Genomic DNA, 22,950 nt, shown 5'->3' with positions numbered 1-22,950 from the left:
TTTTCATTTTTTACCCTTCCGATGCATTTTACAATTTATACCTACCATGGTATACCTAAACACGATTATTTTCAACAGACTCAAATATTTATAAACTAATTGGTTAGGGTTAAGAATAATACTTCAGAAAATAATGAGATAAATATGACAGTGCAGAGATGAGTTGAAAGACTTACTGTATTCAAAAAAATTATTTCAGTACTTTGGGATTAAATTATTAGTATTATCTATAGAAAACATAAAAAGAAAATATAATATTTTACGTTTATTTGAATACAATTTTTTTAAATTAAATATTTTATCTCAATAATTTATAATTCAAAAATGTTTCTTTTTAAATATTATCTTTTTGCTGAGAATTTATTTATTATATATAAATTTTAAGATAATACCCAGTAGCAGCTATAAAACGATAGTAATTTCCAATGTTAAAATTAAATGTACAATAATATATATTATAATAATATATTTTTTTACAATGAAATAATATAAATTATAATAAATTGCAACCTATCCAACCATATAATACCACTATTGGCTTCAATAATTTTATAATAAACGATGTACATCTAATACAATATGCGATGTATATAGACATATAGTATATAGGTATATAATATACTTATTTAAGTATGAATATACGCCAAAGCAACAATGATGCAGAACAATATTTAATAATATATTTATACCTATATTATGTATTTATGTCACATTCGACTATTTAACTATTTTCAAAAGATTTTACTTGGATTTTCCAAACGTAAAAGTAAAAACAATGAATTCCGACTAACCGCAATAGTATTAAGTAGAAGCATGTCATGAAACTATCCAATATCCATTTTCCTACAAAAACCTACGAATACCGCTCTTTGATCCGGCCTTTATGTAATCCTCAGAAATTGAATTCGCCTAATTATCATCACAATATAATATAACATATACACACTCGCAGACGGCAATACGATAACCGTTCGATTAAGAATCATCTTGAATCAGCCAACAGCGCAGACGGACACAGATAAAACAGACTGAAGACCGACTGATATAGTGTGGTCATCGACCCGCTCGCGGCGAGTATGAAAAATGTTTAACCCGAGCAAAGGTCTTTTCAGTGTACTGAAAACCACGAGTTGATGAATTTCCGCTATGAGATTTGTAGACAGACGCGTTCAGAAATTTGTGGGTGAAACCAGGTGAAGTTCTACAAACTCGAGCAGGCCGATCTGGTGAACTTGAAGCAATCGCCCACCATATTATATAGGTATTATTTACAGCAATACCGCCAATACATGTGTACCTACTTACCTATACTAGTGGTGAGTGAATGACCATGATATTTTCTGTTAGTTGATTAGTTTTTGGTTAGATTTATACATTCGGGTAGGTGGGCAGGTGAGCAAAAATAAATAGGTTTACATACGCGTAAGTTTGCGCCGCAATATTATGCGATGCCTATACCCATCTATATTATTATTACATAACTCGCACGTTACGCGCGAGTATCGTTTTACCGCTTCGGCGGTATACGCAGAGAAACGGAATGGCTGCGGTTCGCCCTGTATACATACTATATATATACATATTATATTATTATATAAGATTACGCAGCTCAAGGTTCCGAGTATGCTCGTTTACAACTATCCCTCTACAACTACCCCTCTACGCCAGTTTTAGTGGTCTGTATATACACAGACAGAAGCAGATAGTATATTATATGTTGTGGGTACGCGACGTGTGCGAGGATTAAACAGGAAAATATATTCTCGTTTCCGGTTTTATGTGCGCCAAGAGAAAGTGCGGTGTCTGTGCTGTGTAAGGGTCGAACGCACAAATGTGTGTGTGTGTGTGTGTGTGTGTGTGTGCGCGTGTGCGTGTGAGTCCGCGCAATAGGGTGCTCTGGCTATTTGTAACTTTACACGTGGTAACGGTTAAACGCCATAACTCACCTGCGTGTCCGGTTATCGCCTCGTTCCGGTAAAAACTTTAAAAGTGTTGGTTTCGCGCGTTGAAAAATAGCGGTCGCCGCACGCGCCACCCAGAAATCGATGACTCTGCTAGCGACCGACAGTGTATAACGTATATATAGGTATGTAGGTAGGTAGGTATATATATCGCGGAAAACAGTCGAAGGACTGTGCTATTGAATAGGCGAGAAATGTAAATGTTAGGTATAAATAATAACATGATACTATTGCATATAATACAATCATAGAATGAAGTGAGCTTTAAAATGAATATAATATAACGAAATAACATTTCCATTATACCTATAAAACAGTAAAGATTTAGAATGCGTGCGGGGCATTACAGATAGATATAACATCATGTCTTTTGATCGGGGGAATCGGAAATATCTAAGCAGTGCTGAAAAGTAAACAACAAAATGTATGATTTAGCGGTATAGGTATATGTAGGAAAGCGCTTTTCGAAACCATAAATATCTATCTTCGAAATTCTCGAGTTGTTTGCACGATTTCTTCGAGATATTAGTAGTCGTCGCTTCAGCTCACACCTCCTCACCTGTATGCACGCCAAAGTACCCAGGAACGTGTGTGTATATATATATTGTATATACATTATATGATTTATGGTCTACCCCGAACGCGTGGAAGCATTTTTCGCACACTCATATAACGAAAATACCCACGCACGGCGCGCGTATACTATTATTATACACAACGATCTGTATACATCACAGCCACCGACGTGATGGAAAGGTATTCGTGATGCTGTTTTGTGAATCTCTTAAACATTCTTCTCGAAAGTCGTTTATGATGAGAGAAATCTTCGTGTATAGATGATACCCACCTATAAAAGCAGTCTCCACTCTCGGTTGGCATTCGCGTTGATTTATTATAATACCTACATACCTATATTATAATATATGAATATATTATATTATTATACTTTTCTGCAAGGCGAGTGCGGAGCTACGAGGCGTCAGAAAATAATATGATGATGGTAATAATATAGAACGATGCAGTTATTACACGGCAAGTTACAACGACGTTCATCGTGTGTATAATATACAGATTTTTTGAAATAATGCTAGTGTGTACAGAATAATATGAACCGTTTGTATACAAGCATAATAATAATTAATAATATGCAGTTATACAATATTCCAACTTTGTATAATATTATGCTCTACGATACTGTTGCAATTATCGGCGCAAATATTAGCGAATCACTAAGCTATGCTACGTTTTCATAATTTGGCCGTGGGTATAAATGGTTCAAATAATTTTTAGGTAATTGATTCTACAACACAAATATCTCAATAATTACTTTTATAAAATACAACCAACTATTTTAGATTCTGAGCAGAGTGATGAATGTACTGATTTTAAAATTATGTGTGTTTTTACACGATAAGTAGTCGAAATAATGCTTTGGTTTTCAACTTGAAGTGTTTTCTTCAATTTTTTTTATAAACATTTAATGTTCGAACTTTGGTAAAATACTAAAAAATCGCAAACAGTGCATTTGGCTTAAATGTAATGTTTTCTGCACTTCAAAATGCCATTTTTCTACAACATGTTGCTATAAGAAGCTAGTAGTTTAAGTAAAATGTATAAATAATAGTACTTAATACAACAGTAATATTAGCAATATAGCAATACCTATGTATAAAAATATAATAATAGATAAAAATTAAATTTTGTAATATGAGTCATAATAATATATAATAATTATAAGAATCTTAATATAATATTATAACCTATTATGATAAACTGTTTTTTACTCTGCCTAAAAAAAAATTGTTATTATACATAACGCCTAGGTATTTTATAAAATACCTAGGTTATATATAAAATAACATTGAAATTTTTTTTTTTAATTACATTGCCTAAAATGGGTCGGCAGTATACATAATGTCTAGGCGTTTTTCAAAATACCTGAATTATCCATATTGCCGGTGACATATACATTATTCACCCAGTAATAAATTGAAAGAAAACTGCAGCACGGTAATACTAAATTCATAATTATTTTTAAAGACGCCAAAATGCTCACGATTGTTTACGATTTTAGCAATTAGATTCATTTAACGTTTTACTCCGACAAATTAAATTAAATTAAACATTAATTTAATGGAAGTTTAGAATTACCATTCAAACATAAACAATTTCCATTTAAAACGCACATTTTCAAAACACTTAAAATAGCAGTTATTTACATAATAGAATTACGTTTCCTTAACATGTAAAATGCATATCTAGTTTTAATGAATTAATTTAACATGCAAAAACTCTTATAACGACTCTCAATAAATTTAAAAATAATATTGTGTATTAATAATCTCATTTCTATAATTTGATTACCTATAATTATAGCAGCTATACTATAACCTGGTGTATTTTTATTATAAGTGTATTATGTCGTATGAATCTATGATATTAGTCGTTTAATGTGCCTCATGTCTAGACATACCTAGGGTACTGCAAACGTCACAAGAAAAATGTATACAGGATGTATATAGAATGTATTAGGTACAATTCGGACTGCGGTATTATTATAAATAGGTAGTTCTTAAAACAAAAACAGACTCGTTATCACAGCGATAGTATACGTCGTAGATTACTTAGGTACTCTAAATCTAGGTGCTATGTTAATGTTACTATGTCGTACTCTAAGACCCTTCCTTCCAATGTCCGGTAAAGTGTCGGTTAACTTTAACCGACTGATAAAAGATTTTATTACCGGCAGAATTCAGCCCGTCAAGTGTGAATTTATTTTAACCGGACATTGTAAGAACGGCCCTAAGCATAATATTATACTGACAGAAAATAACGATATAAAAATTGTGACGCCCTCTAGGTAAGTAGTAATGAAATATTGACATTTGATAATAATAATATAATTATTAATATTATTGTATAGTTAATTATGGCATTGCACTAATATTGACCATTTTTATGGTATAAAATGTATTTATTTATAACTCTTGTAGTTTATATCAAAACATATGCACCGCGATACACTTTTATTATACAATTTTCAGAATGTAGAGTAGGTTTAATTAATTTGATTTTAAATTTTAACGAATCTTTAAAAACGTAACTAAAATTGTACTGTCAATAGTTTTATATTGCAAAAAAATACTGAAATAATATTTATTGTAATATAATAATATATTAATGTAACTACACGACTATATTATACTATATTGCAGAGTGAAAACTGAAAATGTATCCCACAGTCAAATCTTACAGCAAATAATATTATGACGAGGGCCTGCGTATGAAATCCAGGAGGGTGTTGCTATGTTACCTGATGTAAGCTATCGTATACAACGAGCACATTATACCCGATAGATAGAACACATCATGATTAGGTTGATTTTTTTGAGAAGGAGCAGGAGAGAGGAATTGAGTTTTTTTCACAGTTTAACAGACTAGCGTCTAGCACAATAGCACAATAAATTTATGAAATAATAAAAATTATTAAGCATACCTACAATTTATATTAGATACAAATAGTATTTTGAATTTGCATTCTTTTTTTTTGATAAAATATAATACAAATTATAAATGTATAAAATAAGTTAATATCTCGTAAATATTGTATATAAAAAAAAAAAATATAATATGTCAGAAGAAAAATTATTAAATTTCAACAGTTCTGTAGAACGCATCATCGCCGAAACTACTTTAATCTAATATTGTATATAGCCGTATTGTTACGTTTGTTTAAATCAATAACCATTAAGTATACGGGCGATTTTACGAACGACGGTCTAATATAATAAAATAGTATAATTTAATTTCATGTGATGTTATTGATTCAATATCGTCTACTTTAAATATAAAATCAATATTTTAGCCGACGTGGAGTCCCTGTGGCGCAGTGGAAAGCGTACTGGACTTCGGATCCAGGGGTCGTGGGTTCGACCCCCACCAGGGACACACGCCAGAATTTTTTCCTAATTTTTATCGATACCGTGATTACGAATATTACAGACGACGTTCGACTTGGTCATTGTGACCCCACCACTCCCGCGCCCACCCACCGCTGCTGGTCTACGACGCACGGCGGGGGGGAGACGACAATAATATCGTAGCTAAAATTAGACCGTCCGCCGGTTCATATTATTATCGAAAGCGCCCATATCATTGTTATCGGCTCGATCGTGTCATATCTATTATCGTGCAGTGATTGTTATAATAGTTCAGTAGGTCCCTCAGCTGATTACTAATTAGATTATTTAAGCGTTTGACGTTCGGCCGGTACAATATTTTTTTTATAACGTAGACCGTTTATCTTAAAAGGTGAAACGGTTTTGAATCTTTTGATTGCAATTCATTTTTCTGGAATAATTTAATTCGAGTTTTTGAAGCCGTACGCCATCGGCACGATCCACATGGCTGTGAAATGGGTTCGTCAAAATCGATCATTATAATATTATGTTACATGGGTAATATTCATAGAAAAGAGATTAAATAATTTGTTTTCCAAACATTCTCGATTACATCGCGTTTCCTAGTATAATATATGCATGATAATACAATTGTAAGATTTGGATTTAAAATAAATTGAACCTCCCATTGCGGCAACCGAAACATGTCGAGTGATTACAAAACATAATTAAAAATAGGTTTTATTTTTCACCATTCATGAAAATAATGTTCGTGTTATCAAAATTCAAAATATTCACTCTTGTAAACCGAAGCGATTATAGAATATTAGAGCGTCTGTAATATAATATTTTACAAATAGCACCTATACGATTTACATTTTAACACTTCCCCTCGTGGCCTCGCCTGTCAACAATGTCCACTGTCCGGTAAGTATATATTCAATATAGGTAGCTGGTATCGTATAGCGTGCAATCGTATAGTCGCACATTTATCGGAGCCGGTGATAAATCTATTCGGGAGCAAAATAAATAATAGTATACACCAATACACCAATATCATGTTAACCTAATTAATATAATATTATATAATTATGTAGACCAATGCAGGTCGAGGCCTTGTATTTATTATAATAAAAAAAAATTACGTGTGTGATGGTGGTTAAACGTGTATCAGTATCACTACGGCGTATTTTATTATATTATACAATATGCATACCATTGTATAGTGTACATACATTGCGATTTTAATAACGACATAAGAATATATTAAGATATAATATTTAAATGATGTTTGATGTTCAGTGATGGTGGGGGGTGTTTGGAGGAGGCTCAGACGGAAAAGCGAGATAATAATACCGTCAGACCCCGCGCACAAATCTCCCCGAGGTGACGACATCGCGATTCATAGACGTCACGAATTTACTCAGAATATGTAAATATTTTTATAACGCTAAAATACATTATACATTAGTATACAATATGATACGTATGCAATATGCATTATATATAATATTATAATTACATGTTATGCGATTTTACACGAGAACGATAAAAACGTTTGATTTTAAACTTATTATAACATACCGAGCGGCGAGCTTTAGTCCGTAGTCGAGAACTTTTTTATTTAGTTTATATGAATGGATCATAGTATAAACGTCATCGCCAAGTACACCGTTTAAAATATAATGAGTCAGATAACAGGGGTTTTTTTTTTAAACAAAATGTTGAATTAATATAGAAATCAGTTTTGCATAACGATATTTCCAATAAAAGGAGAGGAGAGGCTATTAGCTGCGTTGTATGAGATATCGGATCGATTGTCGATCGAAGGTTCCAGAACTTTTTATTTTTCTTGAGCTGCGGATAACGATACTAAGAAGACTAATACACGCGGTGAAGTATATAAGACGTTCGAATTCCCGAGAGAATAACAGACCGTTTTAATGGGATATGCCCGCAAAATGCAATAAGTACCTACAATAATATAATAATATATATATAATTATACTTATATTATTATTACACATTTTATCATGACGTAGGTATACAGGGAGCGCAAAATCACTGTCGTCTACAGTATTTCGTACATATGGAATCTGTGCACATTTTGTACATAATATTATATACAAATTTCCCGAGTGAAAAGACCGCGGTCCTACACATTCGCAGCAGCAACAGTGGACAGTGTTCAAAACATATTATTATAAATATTATGCAACATAAACGTCGCATTATGCACAGAACTTCAGCAGGCCGTACAGTATGATTTTCCGGATCGGGCGGGCCGGACGAGCCGCGGGCGTACATTATAGGTACGAAACTTTTCGACGCCCGCCGCCGCTCGCCGATTTCCGGACGTGACAAATGAAACTCTATATAAACTGTTTCGAGTGAGCTCCGTAGACTCGTATAGTCCCCGGAGTCGGGACCCGTCCGCCCCCGCGGCGATTTCGCCGTACAACCCTCGTCGACCACCACCCTGCCACACGAGTGACGGTCGAGAAACGCGGTCCGTCCGACAGATAATTATTTAGTCCTCGGGAACACGGGCTCAATCCTATGCACACACACACGCACGCGCGCGCATGTTATAAAATTATATTATATATGTACATAAATATACACTATACATGTATATAATATACGACGGCGGCGGCGGCGACGACGACGACGACCAGCGAGCGAAAACTTTTCAATTAACTGCTGCTCAACGTGTATGGGTAATGCGGAAAACCCACCCGCGCCCATCCACCGATCATGCAGACGCAGTCGTACCGTCATAATATTATAATAATAATAATAATAATATATACAATGCACATCACATTGTGACGTCTACAACTACAGTAGTTGTAGAGGTACCTACAATAATAACCAAATCTGCACCACTGCACTGCACGTCGCTTATAAATTATATATATTATTATTATTATTAATATTATATGATACGATAAAACTGCTGCTACGGATGCTGCTGCAGCGCATAATTTTATTATCGTTTACTTAATGTTATATTATGTCACTACAGCAGCTGAACCACAAGTCGTATACATTAATATATTGTGACGTAGGTAGGTAAATATATAGGTACGCAATCTGCAGGGACGGATTTACATTATACTGCAGTAGTGCAGTAATTAAATTGTCTCGGCACCCCGAATCAATTTTTAGGTCAGAAATATTTAAGCCGTTCCCCTAAACAAACGAAAAGGTAACGTTTAAACTTAAAATCACGGAAATGTACAACCTTAAAAAAAATTATAAACGTTATTATTATGTACAATATAATATGTATTATTATGGTGTAAGCATATTATATTAGTATAGGCACAGTATATCAACTGATTAACAATTATAAAATCAAAACTATATAAAAAAAAGATAATTGTGTTTAAACTTTATCTAAAACGGATTCCATTGGGACCAAAAAAAATATTCCGTTTTCACAGGTTTCCGTTTATTTAAACTAGGTATTCTCTTGAAATTCCATGCACATATTATTATTATGTAATAAATAATATTATTTATAAGAAATAATATTATACTATTCCTAATTATAGGCATAACGTTTATACATTGACTTGTCGAAATATTTTAATAATATTATTTAGGCCGTGAGTTGTACAAAAAGTGTGCGGACTAAGCAAAATAACTATGGGTAGGTAGGTAGTAAATTGCACATAAAGCTACTTCAATTATTTGAACTATGTATTTATATAATTATATATAATAAAAACGTGAGTGTATACGGTCAGTGGTCACTTATCTCAAAGACCTGATTTATAGCAATATTATTATAATGTTGTGATATTACATGTTATATGATTATTATAGGTTATAACATTTATATATGAAGGTACCTACTACCTATATAGGCTACTACATCAAAACGTAAACTACATTTTGGATAACACCTATAGTGTATTATAGGTAGGTCCTAACAAGAAAATTGACAACAACCAAGTAGATATGATATCAACCTATCACACACGATCTATAAGTCACCAGCTATTTGATAAGATTTAGTTTACATATCATAATAATTTCAATATAAATAACTTAAAATAAGTGTTAATTCTTTTTTTAATCTAGTTCCTATACAAGTTATAACTACAACGTATTAATTTGCTTTTGTAGATTTTATTTTATTTAAAATGAGGGGCGTTTTGCAGAATTGGTGTTGCATTGGTGCGGGGTTGATTATGTCGTTCGTGCGAGCGAATTAAATTACATCCCAACTACACTGCAAGAGAATCGCGGGTTTCCGAGAATTTGACAAAACCTGACATCGCAATTGGAAGGGGTGATTTCTGTGTAAATTGAGATTAGGTCACGCAACGAATGTAGGAGGTACCTTAGAGACCGGATATAATGTCATGACTTGGATAACGGAATCACCGTTTGTAACTATTTGACCCCTCGAAATCGTTACCGTTTTACGATGAAAATCGAATAAAATAACGAGTGTATATTTTCTTCTAATATGGTTGATTTTTTTATTCGTGTAAAATGTAATACCAAGTGGCGCCCATCATTAAGAAAAAAATTACGTTAAATCCCTGATGAATATTGTCTGAAAAACACGCATCGATCATAATATAAATTGCATTATTATTACGACCACCGTGACCCGAATCGAGAGACAATTTTGGCGATACACGTTTCGAATTCGGACGACCGTTTTGGAACATGAACTCACGCAGACATCAGAAAACATCGGAGGATTTTTTTTCAAAAATGTATTACAATAGGCCATACGATATATTATGTGTATATATATATATACATATAATAATAGTATATAGTATATGTAATAGAACAAACAGCTAGAGAAAACGCGGGAAAAGTCATTTAAAATAATTTTTCTCCGTCCGTAATTTCCCCAGTGCATAGAAATTACCGTCTGGGATTTTTGCTCCCGTTCCACTGTATAATATACCTACACTTTTGTACTGCACGTATATATATATATATACCTATCTTTCTTGCCACTCTCATTCAGCTGACGCCACATAATAATCGATTTATAACAGTTTCTCGTCGGGCTTATGCATCTCTCTCTCTGTATATAGTGTATAGTATATATTATGTACATTGTACATACAGTACACACCTATAGTGTATATATGTATGTATATATATATAAATATTCTCTCCCCTCCGCCTTCGCGCGCCCCCTCACCCACCCACACCACCGTCGGCCAATCCCCCGGCCGCCGCTCCAGCGGTTCGGCCGACCTATTTTACGACCCCGACGGGCAATTCCTCCGAGGGCCACCGCCGCCGCCGCCGCGGATTATCTTCCTCTCGGCCGAGGCGGCGGCATGTCCAAAAACCCGAGCGGCAATAAAAAACGGTTAGTGCGGGACACGACTGAGAAAACCGTTCTGTAATGCGTTCCAGGTGCTCGAATACACCGCGCACAAACACGTATATTCTGCGAGCACATATACAAGTATTTTATACAGCTGCGATGTAAGTATAGCTGGTAGGTATAGGTAGGTACTGCGCGCTTACGCGGATAGGTGTATATAATATGCACGCGTGTATAGCAGCGGGCTTAGGAATTTTCAATGGAGGGTCGGGATATATTTAGTTTATAGATCCGGCAAAGGAGGAGAGTTATGTTTGGAAAAAAAAAAATAAAGTCGACGCACCGAAATGTATGCCGTTAATATATTATAATATTTTTCCGTACAGAATGTAATATTATAACATGGATATTAATTAAATATTTTTAATTTGATAATATTAATATGTTAGGTATTATTATTATTATTATTTTACAGATTCATCGTAAATAATGTTGTGACTTGTTTGATTTAAAGGACTAATATTTTCAAGTTGCCGGGGCATAAATAATTCGAACCCGCGGTCCACACGTTACATAATATTATACGAATATAAACTATAGGTAGGTACAATCACAATATCATTATAATAATAAAAACGATATAGTGTTATTTTGTAGGTACTGAACTCGTTCGCGGGGGGTGAAGGGGTGCGTATCGGTTTATATTTTCGTTTCCAGGAATCACGTGTTATCATCATATTAATGTTTTCTCGCCCACCTACGATTATAATGTATCGTGATAATAATATATTATAATTTATAACATTATATCGTCTGCTCCGCCATGTGCGGTGGATTTGGTTTTTTTTCCGCGAAAACGCTTCACAACGGCGGCGGCGTATTGTAATATCGTAACAACATTATAATAACGCTCTGTATAGTAATATTGCAGGCAGGACGTATACGCCGCTTGCATGTTTTTTGCGCCCCGAAAATCCGAAGTGCGTATAATAATATTATAATGCGAGTTTGGATTTCCATAATATATCACAGTTATTAATTTTATATTATATAATATTATATGATTATCGCGCTATCGTTGCGGGATTTGGTGGCGTCGTCGTCATTCGGGTTGCAGGTGGGTTTACCCGACCATATATTATTATTATTATTATATATACATATTATGATACGTACGACCTACCTATACCTACGCGCACGCATTAGATTATACGTTGTATATACACACGCGTATAATATATTATAACTTCGAGAAAAAGCTCTCCGACCTTTTTTGCATGGGATCACATACCTACCTATATATACCGAATCAGATAACTGTGCTGCTGGTGCGGTCCTTCCCGTTTCCGCCCTGCATAACACATTTATAACGGGTTTTTCGTAAATGTGCGCCGCTGCACGAATATGTAGGTAACCACTTTTTTATTTGGTTACTCTTTTATGTTTTAATTTTAATACCTACCACCGATAGTTATAATATGAAAGCGCGATAAATAAACACCGAAACGTCTGTACATAATAATAATATAATATACCTAATACTTATAATAATATTATATTATATAGTTGTAGTATATGTCTTATATACGAACAATCGATCTGAGAAAGAGAATTTACGAAATTTATTATTTAAAACCTAAACCATGTATAAATTATATCGTAATAATTGTCACCCATCGATATCGAACATTTAGTATAAGTAGGGCACGGCTAATGGGCCGAGTGCAGCCTATATGGCAAGCGGGGAGTCCTCTTTTACTATCCATCGTTTAATCGTTAAGTCTAAATACAAATATTGATACCATAAATTTATATTATGTCAATGCATTATTTAAATCGGTTAGGTTAAGTAAATTTTTTTCCTAAATTCATTATGTTCTCTTTCATCTATTCGTCAAATAAACTAACTAACAAACTTACCGGTCCAAATTGCTCAAAGTAGTTTTTGACGTCTTCTAACGTTGTTGGCGCCGACAATCCACCGACAAAGATTTTTTTCGTTCGAGTCACCATCTGAAAATTATTACGCAATATTTAGTACGATTTTCTAAACGTCATGAATATATTTACTATAGGTAAATTATAAGTAAGAAGTTTTTAAAAAAAATTTTTTCCACTTAATGATACAACTACTTATAATATTATCCTATCACAAAAATATTTAATGATATTCGCTCAAGCATATTGAGCAAATATACTATTATTTGTGGTCACTAAAAAATAATTAGGTAAGTTTTGTAATATAAAACGTAGGTACAGTATTTAAATAATAATATATTGGTATATATAATATATTTTTAAGCGTAATTCAGAATTAGTCATAAATAAGGGTTTTAAGTTTGTCATGACAAAAGTGTTAAACTTAGTGGTAAATCCGCTAAGAATATAATAGTAAATACACTTAAGAGTATTAATCTAACTATAAACTTAAACAGCATTCCATATTAGACGTAACGAATCCAAACCCGAACACTGAACCCACAATTATATGTAATATTATAATATATATACGTTATGCATACAAGACAAATTATAAGCGGGCAAGCGGCCTAAAGATATACTTCAATATTAATACTTAGTGTAAATTAAGGTACTTTAGAAAACCATCTATTCCGTACTTCCGTGGAAAATGTAAAAATTTATTTTGCATTAACGTCTTTACGCGAATTGTTAAATCCTTTTTTTTATACTGACACGGATCCATTAAACAAAACATTAGTACGTATACATATTAATAATACTATTGTTATGTGTACAAAATAAAATATTAATAATTGTCATATAAGGTACCTAGGTATTTTAATATTTCATAATATTAGAGAGAATATTGTGTCTAAATTAGGCACATCATATTGATTTTTTACGAAAAATAATATTATATATCTTGAACAATTCGTTACTCGTACATACATTATACGATTATGCATATAAAATTATTATCAAGTTGAAGTTATCCTAAAACTAAATAGACATGTAAAAAGTTTTAATCATATTTGAAACGAATTATACATAATAATGTAAGCCATTATGAAAAAAACTTTACACAATTATGCACGCACGTTTACGCACGCTCGCCCGGAAAATAATATTATATACACATTTTATCAACTAATATTTTTATTTCCAAAGCGTTAAACAAATATGTGTCGTAATTGCCACCGTAAAGGGTATACGCGTATACAGTTTTGACAGCATTGAAAATCACACGCCAGCACCAATCGGCCATGTGTTTGTCTCTGTATAGAGTGTATAGGGTTTTAACGGAGCCGATCGTTTATATTTCAAAAATGTAATCCAACCCGATTCCCTCGACCGAGTAGGCGTATAATAATAATATAATAATATCATCGGCGTTGTGAACAAAAAAAAAAATGTAAAAAAAAAAACGACGAGATTTCGGCCAACTTTATTATAATATAATATTCATTAGCTCTCGAGGGTTTTTAAATCATTTCTCGAAATGCGATTCCGTTTAAATATTTTATTGGGCCACCCGAGAGAGGGACGCGGTCATAAATAAATCTACGGCATTTAAAGCGCGCGTCCGTCAGTATTTCAAAAACAACGACACTAGCTATATAACTATATCCATATACATTTATACTTATTGTTGTGTATGTATTATAGTGTGTATACATTGCATTCCTAATATAATAAAATAACATAGTTTGTACAATACCATGTTTGAATTATTTCAATACAAATATGATTTTTATAAACGCGTTGCATACCACCTAAAATTATAATAATAATAATAATATGTACTTAAAAATTATTACAATATAACAACCTAGGTATACAACACAATACAAAATACAATATAATATAATACAGTAAGTTATATGCGTGCATTGAATATGACACGATATAAAATTTATCAACTTATGATGTATTCCGCATTCAATATTATATTAGTACATAATACGGAATATAATATACAAATACAACATTATAAAAGAGAAAAGACCGATGGCAATTAAAAAATAATAGAAATTACAATAAATCATTGCGGATGATATTATATTTTCATAATACAATAGAACACTGTAGAACACTAGATCGGTTGTACATTGTGCCATATTATTATTATTATTATTTTAATATTATATTAAGCGGATATCATATTATTTCGTTTGAATATGGCATGACGATAATAATAATTAATCGGCACGCGTGTAATTTAATATAATATATATATACGAGAGAGAAATCTTGTATTATTATGGTCCCGTGATTACGCGCGCCGACCACAATATCGCTCGATGGTGGGTGATTCAGTAGCGTTGTTTTGGGGTGCGTGGGTGAAAGTGGTGGGCGCGCTACGTTCAGAGGGTGGGTGGTGGCACGGCAAGGGGTGTTGTGTAGTGGGTGATAGGGAGGGGGGAGGGGTGGAAAACATTTCGCATTTAAATCGGATATCCCGAAACGCTCTGGGTTCGACCCTATGGACTGTATGTGCGGGGCTCCAACCGGGAAACGAAACGGTGTGCCGGCGGTTCTAGCGGAGCGGGAGTAGGTGGTTGTAACGGTGGATAGGGGTCGGTGGACGGAGCGATAAATTATATCAAATTGTCCGGGGACCGAAAAAGGGGAAAAACAAAAAAAAAACAAAAAACAAATAGCCGACGTTTTCGCGGTGACCCGTGCTGCTATCTGTGCGGCAAGTGATTTTACGCGGTAAAAACGGGTAAAAAATTATATTCGTTTCGAATTCTTAAAATAAAAAAAATTTTAACTTATAAAAGAGTTAATAAAAAGTTACTCCGTATTACCTATATCACTGTAAGGGCGATTAATAAAAAACATAATATTATGTATATATTTTTTTTTATTAAAAAACCATCTGACACCGACGCAGGACAATAATACAATTATTATTACATAAGACTCGCTTAACCACCCTCCGACGACGATGACGATGATTTACGTGATTACATAACAATTATTATTCCGTTGTTGTGTAATATTATGATAATATTATATTATACGCGAACATAATATGCTTATTATTATCATCATCGTTACATACCATGTTTTTAGGAGTCTGATGGCAAACAGTGACCACGGATTGTTGGTGTTGTTGGTGTTGTTGTTGGTGGTGTTGTTGGTGGTGTTGGTGATGAGAAGGGTGGTGGTGAACCGGATGGTGATGGTGATGGTGTTGCGGCGGAGGTGGAGGAGGAGGAGGAGCTGCGTAGACGGCTACGGGGAAAAGGGGGGACCCACCGAACGGACAGGGTTCCGTGTTTACGTGGATGTTGATAACTCGTGGGTAATAATAATGTTATAGCGCGCTATACAGCAGCAGCGACGGCGGCGGCGGCTTATAGCAGCGTGTACCGTTGCAGTAGTCGTATATAGCAGGCGGCAACAGCAGCAGCGGCGGCAGTGTAAGTGGCGGCTATATTATTATAATAATAATATATTATAATATATTATTATAGCTTCAGTAGATACGCGTAGCACGTCGACGACAGGTTTAATTAAATTATTTTAATAATAATTCAAATAATACTAATAATAATAATGAAATATTACGGTATACTACGACGGCCACTGTACGACGGTATTATTGAGAGCAAAAAAAAAATCTACGGCGGCTGCGGCGGTTAAATCGCTTCAAAACGGTGGCGTTTTGGTGCGACGGACGCGGACGACTGCGGCGGCGGCGGCGACGACGACGAACGATAACAACAACAGACCCGACGGGACGACGAGGGGACCGCGAGCGCTGCCGTACCGTCCTGTGCTTTGAAACGCGCTCGAATGGGGTGCCACCTAGCGGGCTGGCCCGGTGGTGCCACCGTCGTCGGCGGCGACGCTGTCGCGGGGGGGTGGTGAAAACGCGAAGCGGCGGCGCGGCGTTAGCGTCAGCGGCAGCGGCACCTGACCGTCGGCGAGTCGCGCGGCGCGCACTACAGCGGCGGCGGGGGCGGCGATTACTATGTTATGTTATATATATAGATAGAGAGAGTAATACGCGCGCAGCGGCTGTATAATAATGTGCCGTGTACGACGACGCTTACGCTTACGCTGACGACGAGGACGCTGACGCTGACGACGACGACGACGACGACGACGAGGAGGACTATACGACGACGATGACGACGACTATGCGGCGACGACTTCCGCGTGTGCCCATGGCAACGGCGGCGCACGCACTCTGTGTATACGCGCCCTCCGCCGCCCGACCGACCGACTAGGGGCGGCGAACGCATCGTCGGCGGTGGCGGTGGCGACGACGACGACCGTAATAAATAATCCAAATAATAGGCTCGAAAGTTTTTTTTCTTCCTTTTTAGCCACCAAACCATCGTTGCCGCCGCCACGAGCTTTTCAATTAATAACTTTAGGAACAACTCATTTTTTAATGAATCGGTCGGAAAAAATCTTTCGAGTAAAAAAAAAAACTACGTACGGAACAATTGAATAATTAGTTTTTAATAATGTTTTTTTTTCATCCCGCTGTCGTTTCGCTCACTCTGTGGTCGCCGCCACCCTTCCACCACCCTTCCACCACACCCCACCCCTTACCACTGTAACCTAACCGATCAAGGCTGCAGCTCGATTCCGCGAGTCATTAAGCCGCCCGAAAACTCGCGAATTACCTAACTATAAATCAACGGATAAATCCCAAACACGTCAGAGACGCGTGGATATGATATTATATGAAAACAAAAAACACCACGAGAAGAAAAATCCCTTCCAGAAGCATAATGCGAATAATAATTATTATTATCCTATATATCGTCCAAATGCAGATACGATGCCTCCTTACGAGCGTGCTATATTATACAGCTTATTGGGTCCATATGGCACACAATAACGATTTATAAAAAATATTATTATGATAATACATTTTCATAATTTTAGCGCTTCAGACGAAAGAAAATTTATACTAAGTACTCAATAAGTATGAGACAACAAAAAATAATAAATTTGTATGTTCATCGTACAATATTGTTGTACGCAACAGATTTATTGTATACCTATGTATGCAAATCTGCAAACCGAAATCATACGGAAAAACTATTACAAAATCATGTTAATGAAGAGTTTAGATTTTGAGTTTATTGCGATGTTCATAATAAAATATCAATCGTTTTCAGACTTGTATATTATTGTACATTGTTATAGAGGGATGGTATTAGCTGAAGAGGAAAATAAAATATTACAAATGAGAACGATAGAAAACATAACACAAAATAACATCGTGTCACACACACAATGATTTGTTTATTGCATTCTGTGTACTAAAATATTTTATCATCTCAACATGTTTAAAATAATATATCTCTACCGTAAAAACGACGTTATGTCGAAAGTTTATATTTTTCCAGTAATGAGAATAACGATAGTAAAATGGTGGATTTTTGTTTTTTTTCTCGCAATTTATATTCGATACAATTTAAACGAGCTGCAGGTTTAAAAATTTAATGACAGTTTTTTTGTTTTTTTTTTTTTATTTATTTATAGGCAAATAATATTCTATAAACGCTTTTTTCCTGTGAATTTCACGCTAATGCACTCGGAAATAATCTGCGATATTCTTTTGAGAACGTATACAGCGAAGGTTTTTATTTGTATTGTATATATAGTATATATATAAATAACAATATAAAGGTATTAAGGCTCCGTATTTTTGTCTCGTAAAAGATGTTTACCGGCTGTACCAGTGAATAAGAATAAAATCAGAATCATCTCGATTACGTTCTTAGCAAATTGAACGATGCGGCATTATTATTTTATGCTGCCTACTCCACGCCAATATGCAATTTCCGAATGCGTATATACGAACTTGAAAATAAAAAAAAATACTGTTATTCGTTTAAAAAATTTTACTTTAAAAACCGAATACGGATATTTATGATGCTCGCAAATAATATTAACATTTGTTGGGACGTATATAATTAATAATACCCACTTGAATGGACCGCAAAACAAAATATACGATGGTAACGGGCTGGTAATGCGGTGGAGGAGTAGGGATATGATGGGTCGCTGTGCTCTGATTAATTTTTTCAACCCCAATAAGAGTCTACCCGACTTACGTCACCGCATATCATTAGTTTGACAGTATCCACTCTCTTAAGTGTAGGTACGCGTATTATCACAATACCTATATATATTTACAATGTATTATAGATGTGTTGCAGGTACTTAAATAGTATTATGTTTTTGTATCAGTCCACCACATTTTTCGCAGTTAACCGTTTTTTGACGTAATTATAACTATTGCCACCTACGACGTCGTTTGAATCTTATATTATTATATCTGTTTTATTTTCTCTATTTATTATACTGTATCTGTTCCGCGAGGGAAATTATGACTTTGGCGTGTCGTTATATGCGTCGAATAAACAGCGCGCGCCAGTTCAACGTATATTTTTCATATTATATTATACGTAAGTGTGTATATATATATATTTATAGTTAGGCATAAAATACGGCGTTATGTAAGTCATAAAATCCAATTGAAACAATCGTCTTCGCTGTATATATATATTATATATGTGTGTGTGTTATTATTGTTAGTTGTTACTGTATATATGTGCACTGTGCAGGTTAGGTTACAAGTTTACTACTATATACAGGGCATATATATATATATATTTTATAGATAGGTATATAAGTGTAATGGTTTTACTGCTGCTGTAGTTATATACACGCATTTGCCCGCGTCCAATCGTAATGCCTAGATTAAGCAACGGTTGTCACTATATTATATATTGCTGCAGCCGCGGGGTGGAAAATAAACGCATTTTTTTTCTTACTCTGCCCTTAAATAAAAGAAGAAGAAAAAAATTGAGCGAGAGTAACAAATACGAAACGCCAATGTGTGTGGCACGCCGAGTATATTTTTCTAACGAACGGCACTTCATTTATCGTACCACATAATATATATAAAATATTATACCGACAGTATGTGTTATACTGATGGCTATAATATTATACACCTAAAGGTACCTATTGATGATATCAATTTTTTTCACGTTTATTATCTATAATAATATAATATGTGTAGGTACCTACATAATATTATCTACCTACCGCGTCAATCATCTCCGTCGAATCGACAACGCTTTAATTTTTAATTTTTTTTTAACACACTTCGAGATATTGCGAATTGCTATACAAGCAATAACAGTATAATATTATAAAACGTTTTTATTTATTTATATTTTTACATTGTTTATTTTCGCGAAATCATTGCGCAAATATTTTATGTGTGCTATATACCGGCGAAGGAATTTCGAATAAAACGTGGCACTTTTGTTTCCCCTCTCTAATTTATGGGATATGTTCGTTTTAATGGCCAATTATAGATTAATAAGAACATAATACATACATATACGGTCGGGTTATGTGCATAATGTTTGGGAAAAGTACGTGCAGTTTGAATTGTATCCCCGGAGGTTAGGTAAAATTTAAAGTGAATTTTGAATTTCACGAAAACAATTACATCCATGTTGCTAACTACATGGTACTTATTTAGATTTGACAATGGTTACAATGTTTATAGTATATATATATAATGTTATATTAAAATTACTAATATTATTACTATTCATACCCAAAGATAACATAATCAAAAAATAATTGTATATTTTGCAATATATTTTGTTTTGCCACTATAATATTAATATTAGTCTTCACCACTCTTTCCATATAATATATAAATTATATGTAGTAGATACTATAATAAATATACGTGATATCGTATTAAATTCCATTAAAATGTATCTTTATCTACTTAGACAACATTTAATCGACTTCATTTGTGAAAAATTGCATTAATATTCCAGTTTTCCACAGTCACAGTGAGCATAATGATGATAATAATAATAATAATTATAATAAATAGAATAAATATCGTTTAAAATTTAAATATTATTTCGTTGTGTTTATCATATTGGGCTCTTCCGAGAAGAAAAAGTTTAATGATTATTAAAAGGGTTTATATAAATGGAAAGTAAACGTTCATTTCAGCGTACGGAATATCATTGGTGTTTTTTTATTTTTTATAACAAAAGGAACTCATTAGTTTCAAACAATTGCGAAAGGAATGAGGAAAATAAATTGAAATATATACAAGTATATGTATATATATTATATATTATAAATATACTTGAACAAAGAAAGCTAAAAAAGTTAATTACAAATAATATTCTTATCAGTTAGTTTGCTAATCTCGAAATCAATTTAATAACAAATATTCAACATATTTTTATTAAAATATTTTCAAACATTAAATATACTTTCCCAGCTTATTTTAAATAAATAATTAATTTGTTGTTTATAGAAATAACACTATTAATGAAAAAAAAATAATAGTTTATACGTATGAACGATCAAAGTATTTATTAATTAAACTTTAAAGTAAAAGTATAATGGTGACAGGACGGGGAGAGAATGAGAGTATGACATTTTATTTTTTTGAAAATTCATAATTCGTGAGATAATTTTTATTTATTTTTTGATCGTGAAAAGCTCCGACAACTAGGCCAATATATCTTCAAAAATGAATAGTGGCATAACTAATAATAGTAACAAGTTGTGCTTAAATAATAAGAACTAATAATATAAACTATGGAACTGCGACTGGTTCTGTGACAAATAGATTAAAATAATGTAATATTATTATCATCTCAATAAAGTGGTTTCGACATAATATTTTGGTTTAAACGCAATTTCGACGGTACAACAAAATCAAAGTGGAACGCAGAGCCGTTATAAGATTACGGGCGTGCGTCCCCGCAACGCAATCACAATGTCGTGCGATCGATGATAATATTATTATTATTATATTAGACGGATATACATTTACGTTCGTCCCCGCTGAGTAACGAGTGGACAGTTATAGTAATAATATCGGCCTCAGCGTATAAAGTCGCCAACAAATACGCAACACATCGTGCTCAATAATACTATAATATAATATAATAATACCTATGATACGATACAATAGTGGTAACAAACTATGTACGCCGGTGACTTATATACGTATATTATATACATACACAATATAATATTATGATATAATATTATTTTACATTATTGTGTGCGGCATTCACGATTTTTTTTTTTTAATATACCGCAGCTCGATCGATGTCTGAGCGTGCACTCTCGGCTGCAACGGCTGCGCTGGACGACGACTCGCATTAATATTGAATACATCAAGGAAAATAATTTATAATATTACCCAACGCGCAAAACCCACACGGCAGACCCTGACGGCGCGTGCTTATAACAATAATATTATTATTATTATTATTATTACTATTATTATTATCATATTCGACGGGGATCACACGCGATCGCCGCGTTTGCCGCAGCCGTTCGGGCCGCAGTAATATACACGATCGGCCGCGATAGAGCGTATTATATTCTGCCGGGAGAGAAGAACTTTTCACTGAAAGCGGTATGGGGGGTGAGTAGGGGGTAGGCGGTGGATACAACACACCGCGATGACGGTTGAACGCGATAGCAGCCCCACCATGAGAGTTATTATCGTGATGACGGTGTCGCGTGGTTTTCACGAATAGTGATTATAATAATATATTATAAGTAACCATCGCGATACACGACGTATAGGCATAGGTACCTATATTATACAGGGAAAACTATTAATTACTATCGCGAATTCACGAGAGTATCGGAGCCCGTGTGTAGTACCGCGATATAGCTATAATAATACATATAATATATAATAAACCGTGGCGCTTATGCTAGGTATATACGATCGACGAGCAAGGGTAGACCCCTGTACAGCCTC

At 34.2% G+C, this 22,950-nt stretch overlaps 1 protein-coding gene and 1 non-coding gene across 12 annotated transcripts in view; one reads left to right on the top strand and one right to left on the bottom strand.

Moving 5' to 3' along the window:
- Positions 1 to 22,950, bottom strand: part of LOC132952934 (RNA-binding protein Musashi homolog Rbp6) — a 401,189-nt gene that overhangs the window by 98,130 nt on the left and 280,109 nt on the right. For all 11 annotated transcript variants that reach the window (XM_061025455.1, XM_061025453.1, XM_061025459.1 and 8 more), the window contains one exon: positions 13,095 to 13,187. In XM_061025455.1, the coding sequence (XP_060881438.1) occupies positions 13,095 to 13,187 (93 nt within the window). The remainder of the gene's footprint in view (positions 1 to 13,094; positions 13,188 to 22,950) is intronic.
- Positions 5,837 to 5,909, top strand: Trnar-ucg (transfer RNA arginine (anticodon UCG)). The gene has a single exon. It is a non-coding gene; the product is annotated as a tRNA-Arg (tRNA).

This window comes from Metopolophium dirhodum, chromosome 9 (assembly GCF_019925205.1).
Source record: "Metopolophium dirhodum isolate CAU chromosome 9, ASM1992520v1, whole genome shotgun sequence".
Taxonomy (NCBI): Eukaryota; Metazoa; Arthropoda; class Insecta; order Hemiptera; family Aphididae; genus Metopolophium; species Metopolophium dirhodum.
This window is presented reverse-complemented; position numbering and strand designations above follow the sequence as displayed.